The 6,554-nt window shown below is 48.3% G+C and overlaps 1 protein-coding gene across 1 annotated transcript; it reads right to left on the bottom strand.

The window, feature by feature from the left end:
• Positions 1-2,155: 2,155 nt before the first annotated feature.
• Positions 2,156-6,459, bottom strand: ruvbl2 (RuvB-like AAA ATPase 2). Its single transcript, XM_067256907.1, has 14 exons — positions 6,412-6,459; positions 5,903-5,957; positions 5,687-5,742; positions 5,429-5,570; positions 5,154-5,283; positions 5,002-5,068; positions 4,432-4,538; positions 4,239-4,332; positions 3,904-4,122; positions 3,688-3,806; positions 3,457-3,576; positions 3,159-3,288; positions 2,804-2,918; positions 2,156-2,597 (listed from the first exon to the last, which is right to left on the bottom strand). Exons 1-14 carry the CDS (start codon positions 6,421-6,423, stop codon positions 2,569-2,571), a joined length of 1,395 nt encoding a protein of 464 aa, XP_067113008.1. The 5' UTR covers positions 6,424-6,459; the 3' UTR covers positions 2,156-2,568.
• Positions 6,460-6,554: the final 95 nt, after the last annotated feature.

Below are 6,554 nucleotides of genomic sequence, written 5' to 3'. Positions count from 1 at the left end.
TTTTGATCCGAGCTCAGGTAGAGGGATGTCGGCGAAACAAGAGGCCCGAGGGCCTTACCGTGACAAAGAGCCACGCCCCACCCCTCTATGGAAGTCCCACTCAGACGTCTCATGGCCACAGGTTCTCAGAGCGTGCTGTGTGATGAACGAAAGGGCCTCGTTAGCACTGCATGGCAAAACAGATGGGTACAGCCACAGATGGACGTACAGTCCTGACTTTAACACACCAAATCGGTGTTTCTGTTTGCTTTCCCACACTAAAAATAAAACTTGCACCTCCTCTTTGACAACAACATAGTCGGCAGCAGCAGGATAAATATTGTGGTCGCCACAGCATATATCTATCTACAAACACCTGGACCCCACAGGCCTCGTGGGCCGGGGCTGGGCTAAACATAGCAGGTCTGGGCCAGGACCAGCCCTGGGGGGGGGGGGGGGGGGGGGGGGCGGAGGGAACTTCCCCCCGAATATACCCAGAGTTCCCGGCTGGTATGAAGACGGGACGTTCTGAAGCTAGATGTGTTCTGACCATTCCTTCCTTAATAAGCCTGGTGTATACAACAGAGGATTGAGGCAGCTACGGAGGGAGGCACAGAGATCCTAAAGGCTGTTAAACACTCCAGAGACATATGGGCAGATCAGTCCAGAGTCAGCAGCAAAGCCGTGAACCGCCTCACACACGTCTGGTCCTCCGCACACTCACACACACACACACACACACACATACACACACACACACACACACACAAAGAGACAAAGAGACAAAGAGATGCTGCTACTGCCAGATACATTGCTGGGTTGTCTCCTTTCCGGTCATGCTTTGGTGAGACACCCGCTTCTCTACAATCATCACTGTGTACACGGTTCTCTGACAGTACAGTTGCCTAACAGCCACGATGCCTGCCTACATGAGGAGCGATTCTGCACAAGCACACAATCCTCCAGATTCTCAATGTCCCCCATCCCAGGGCCCCGCCACACATACACACGCGTGCACACCCATTCCCAATTGATCCAAATGAAGTGACTGCCATTCTAAATCCTGGCAGCAGATTGGTGGGAGGCAGCAGCCCACTGAGGCATTGTGGGAAGGAGGATTTACGGGATGTGGACAGCAGGGTAATCCACGCATAACTCCCTCGCACGGTAAAGAAACATGAAATATTCATCTCCACGTGGGAGGAACCAGCAATCTGCTGGGCCGGCCCCATGGACAGCTCTGTGGGTCTGTACAGCTTCACTCTCACCACAGGATAAATGATTATGCTTAATTGTTATTAGATGAGGTTCTTCAATAATGCATGGATGAAAACCACAGTATGTTTGAGAACAGATAACTTCAATAGGCATTTTAATGCCAGTTTGATTATGATGATTGCCTCCATGCAGAGGAATTAATAATGCAGTATTTACTTGAAAGTTAAACACACTGTTATGCATTCCACAATATCATTGATAATGGAAGGTGTAACAACGACAATCATCCCCTGCAGATCCACAGTAAATCATTCCCATCGTTTCCATTCATTTCTGAGCCATTACCTCTGGAACGTTAATGGTTGGTTTAGAGTTGCACTCTTATCTAAGAGACACTGGGGAAATCTAACACACACACGCAAACACACACCCACAGCCCCCATTAAGTCTCCTTCTCCTGCTCTCTTCTCCCTGCCCAATCTCATCCAAGGCCCCCTCCACATATCTAGTCACTTCCCAGCGATAGAAATCCCTCAGTCTCTCCTCCGCTTTCCTGCCTGCCTGGGTGTCTGTGGGATCAAGGATTATCTCTTTGCCCAATTCCTCTTTTTGCTAAAAAGCAGTCTGGGTCTTTGTTCCCCTTTGTTATTTTTTAACACACTGGCTCCTTACTATTACAGCAGCAGCCAGTCATGCAGGCAGTGTCTCCTTCCTTACCCAGGCACATTGAAGTCTTTGTACTGATCCAACAGGATCTTAGTACATTTGCATGAGTCATGATGAATGGCTCTCCAAAACCATATCAGTATATGCAAGACACTTAACTTGCCACAATGCAATCAAGGTGGGCTTGGTAATTAGACTGGTCTCATTTGAAGGTTGAGGTCAAAACGTAGCTCTAAAGTGCCCTCTAGTGGTCCTGCAGTTACATTACAGACGCTTACACTACAAAGAGAAGAGACTTCTGATCTTCAAGATCACCTTTATTTCACTTTGAGGAAAACGCTCTACACTTATATAAAAGTTCATTGTGTGGCTCAATTGAGAAATTCTCATTTGAATTTATAAGTCAACCCAAATGACATTTGACCTTCAACAGTTTAACAGGATGATTAACAAACTTCAAATGTAACATGAATGAAAATTTGAGGAGAAAAAAAGAAAATAAACATTCCAGTGAAAGTGTAATGAAAACAAATGTTTAATGTACTTAGACAATAAAAATAAACAGCTTCTAATATTTTTTTTTAAAGATTATCCAAGACATGAGGAAAGGAATGGATATTCCAGCAGGAAGGCCTCAATGGGAAACATGGTGGAAGGCAGGAACAGAACAAGTCGACAGGAGAACAGAAACACTGCCAGCCGTCTTCATGAAGACGTATCCATCTGAGGGGCTTCTGCACACACAAGGAGAGAAGTCAGTCACGCCAACCCCCTCACCAACACATACACACCTGTTAATACATGGACGTGACATGTTTATATCCTTAACGCATGCAAAGGAGGATTCTGGGGGGTTTCCGTACAGAATGGAGGAGGCCTCTCCCTCAGGAATGCAGTAAAGTGATTCTACTGCAGTAAAGCCGGATGAACAGAGACTTACGTGCTTCGTTGAACAGGAAGGAGTCCTGGTATTCCTTCATGTACTGGGAGGATCTCGACTCGTCCAGGAAGAGAGAGTAGACCCTCTTAATGTCTTCTACCTGCACCTCGGTGCCCTGAGACAAGCAACAACAACTCACTATAACGATGCAATTCTAATGGCATAGACAGGTGACCATCAATAGATCCTAGGTTTCTAGATTCAATTTCAAGTATCGGACCAATCTATTTAACCAGCTGTGAATCATTGTGTCTTTGAGGACAAGCTACTCATGGACAGAATGACAGCAGCTCAGGCTGTATGAAGTCATTCCTGTGGATAGTTGCTGCAGCTGAATTCCGGCCTCCAGTCTCACCCTGCGTTTGCGGCACACCAGGCCGGCTGTGCTGATGAGCTGGATGGCGTAGCGGAGAGACGTCTCCTGGCCAATGCGGGTCAAGACCGTGTGAGCCTCCTCGCTCAGCTCCACGTCCTCCTCCTCACACCTGCACACGGGAACCTCTGTCATGAGGTGGTGGAAATGGTGTGGGGATGGAGATGGTGTGGGGATGGAGATGGTGTGGTGTGGTGATGGTGGTGGAGATGGTGTGGTGGTGGAGATGGTGTGGTGGTGAGGTGGTGAGTACTCCTCCAGTCTGGGGGAGGGTGCTTACCGGATCTTGAGGATCTGCCGGGTCTCCTTCTCTGTGTAGGGGGAGGTGGCGATGATGAGCAGGCGGTCCAGCAGATCTATGGGGATCCCGTGGGGGCTCTGGTAGTTGGTGCCCCGGATACTGGGGGAGAACAGGGAGAGACAGAGAGACAGAGAGAGGGAGGAGGTGAGAAAAAGGCGCTGGGAGCACAGAGAACGTTAGAGAGGGGAAGGATGCCGAGGCGGACCGTACCGGGTGATGCCTCTGTTGGTGGCCATGATGAGGACAGGGGACAGGTCACTTTCCAGGGCCCGGTTCAGATAGGAGAAGCACTCCATGTCCAGCATGTGCACCTCGTCAATGAACAGCACCTGGAAGCCCCGGGGGAAACCCCATTCAGTTCTACGGTAGGACGCTTTGAACATCCTATGGAGCAGGTCCGTAGAGGATCCTTCTCGAGGTACCTACCCCTGGAATGATCTCGGCCTTGCCTTCCTCCCTCCATTCGGAGACCTTGGCGTTGATCTGCTCCCGGACCTCAGACTTGATCTCTCCAGTGTCCCCGGAGAACAGGGCCAGGAAGCCCTGCGTGCGGCTGTTAATGACGTCGATCTCGTGGAGGGACACCGTGTGGACCACCTCCTTCCTCTTCTGCAGCTCCCCCTCTGGACACTGAACAAACTGCGTCTAAAGTCGCAAAAGGCGGGAGAAAGTTAGATTGAGGTGTGGCGTCACCGTGTCATGCAACACCCGCCCATTAGCAACCATTGTGTGAAACTGTCATTTTTAAGACCAGGATGCACCTGTGCTCCCATGGCATCGTAGTCCCTGGCTCTGGTGAAGGAGCGACCCAGCTTGCTGATCTTCCCAGTGGCTTTGTCTATGGTGATCACATCCCTGAGGAAGACCACACACAGTTAGACTTCTTCAGATAGACACATGTGACTCAGTGTTAGAATCCGGCATGGTAACCCCCATCTGCCCCCCAAAACTCACCCAGCCTGAACCCGCTCTTTAGTCAGGCTCTCGATCATCTTGCTGCCCAGGTCGTAGATGGTCTCCATCTCCGTGGTCTTCAGAGTCAGCTTGCCCACCTTGGCGCCCTGCCACACAAACACCAGGAGTTTGTACACAACCGACCAGAGAGGTAGCTACCTTACTGATGTGTGATGAATCTAGCACATCCGCACAGTGGATTGAATTGCTTTTAAAACTCTGCCAAAGTATCCCACTCTTGTTATTAAACTGTCTCCAGTCTCTAGTCAACAGGGAGCAAAGCAAAGTTCGGGTAAGATATTAAATTGTTACTGCCACAAAATTAATTTCCTTTCACTCTGATAAGTATCTGTAATAAGCAGTCTGTTGCTAAATGAAAGTAACAAATTAGTATTTGATAGGCAGTTTTCTTCTTTTCATTAAGGGATATCTGTGATGGATTATTAAAGCCCTCAGAAGTCCAAACCCATTAATCCAGCATCCCATTACTGAAGCGTACAGCCTTATGACTGGGATATGGAGGAGGGTGGCAGGCAGACTGAATAAAAATCAAGCTGAGTTGCAACCAACCGTCCCAGTGGCTGGCCTATCGATCTGGATCTCCACGACCTCACCCTCGATGATCTCAGTCTCCTCCCTGCAAGACGCACGTCATCGACATCAGGTCAGACGGGGCGGAGAAGAGAAGAGCATGGACGTAAGCAGACGTTTGGAACACTCACTTGATCCTTACTCCCATGGCTTTTCTGAAGGCCTGGCTGAGGGCCTCCGTCTTGCTCATTTCCAGAGAGAAGATCTCACTCCCCGCCATCGCTGTGAAGGGCGTGTCAGGGCCGAGAGACTGGGCAATGCCTTGACGGAAAACCAACACGTACAGAATACATATCTCAATATAACAGTCACAGCCAGTGAATCAAAGGTAGAATCTTGGCTTGAAATACCCTAAGCTTATAACATAAGTGCCAGAAGACGGCAGATGTAATAATATGAGATATACCCATGGCAATGGCAGTTTTCCCAGTGCCAGGTTGGCCAGCGATCAGCACAGCCCTGCCAGCGATATGGCCATCTTTGATCATTTCCAGGATGAGTCCAGCCGCCCGCCGAGATGCCAGCTGGCCAACCATCCCCTGGGACACCTGCCAGGAGGGGGAGAGAGGGTGAAAAGTCGTTCAGCGGAGGTCAGACAGGTGGGGCATCACTGGCAGGTAGAGGAGATGTATGGAGGGTGCAGTTCAAGCTGGACAGAGTTTACCTGTCGAGGTTCCAATGCATCATCCAAACCAAGGCCGCGAATGTGCGAATGAGCACCTGAACAAAAATACAGGCAACACTGAAAATCACACATCATCTGAGAGCAGCTCGGAAATTGAACAGCCAAAAACTCACAGTAGTAGGAAGGGATAAAGATACATCTAACGCTATGAGCGTTTATAAAATTAGGGGGGAAATTATCACCACAAGAACGTACCAATTCTCTCAATCCTTGTAATGTCACGGACCTCTGGTACCTTCGTAGCCGCCATCTATTTGGTTGAATTGTTCGTTTAGTTAACAGTTTTACAATTACCCAGTCAAACACTAGGTTGCCATAGTGATAACGATAAGCTTCTACACTGACCAGCTACCCAAAACAAACAAACATTAAGCAAACTATCTATTATGCACCCCATTGAAATGTAATGTTCAGTCTAAGATCATAATATATACAAGTGATAAAACGCACACAAAATCTAGCAAAGACAGAACGGCTAACTACGTACAGGCACGCTAGCTAGTCTAGCATGCGCGTTAGCAATGTTGTTAGCCGGCTTTTCATTGATTGCGGTCTTTTTCACTTTTATGTTTCAACCTAAGTTTACACAAATTCAAAAATTTCAAGCGTTACTGTCAATTGTGTTTTACACTGAATCGCCAATGAATAAAACCATAGGTCATTTAGAAATATAATCATTTTACACCATGATTCATGCTACTGACCTGTGCTGCCATGTTTGAGAAAATGCGGCGCTAGTTTCAGCACAGGCGCAATGTTAATGTGTCCGATGTGAAACACCAACCATTGAGCAGCGTTCCCCCAAACAACTGATTTACTGTAGCAGATGCAGCGAATTAAAATGTTG

Source organism: Osmerus mordax, chromosome 19 (assembly GCF_038355195.1).
Source record: "Osmerus mordax isolate fOsmMor3 chromosome 19, fOsmMor3.pri, whole genome shotgun sequence".
In the NCBI taxonomy this organism is placed as follows: Eukaryota; Metazoa; Chordata; class Actinopteri; order Osmeriformes; family Osmeridae; genus Osmerus; species Osmerus mordax.
Note: the sequence above shows the minus strand (reverse complement) of the source record. Positions and strands in the feature narration are given on the sequence as shown.

Excerpts from the sequence above, each read along its gene's own strand:
- ruvbl2 (XM_067256907.1), bottom strand. Across the intron at positions 5,743-5,902 it reads TACAAGGATTGAGAGAATTG|GTGCTCATTCGCACATTCGC; the intron begins GTACGTTCTTGT and ends ATTTTTGTTCAG. Across the intron at positions 4,123-4,238 it reads ACGATGCCATGGGAGCACAG|ACGCAGTTTGTTCAGTGTCC; the intron begins GTGCATCCTGGT and ends TTGCGACTTTAG.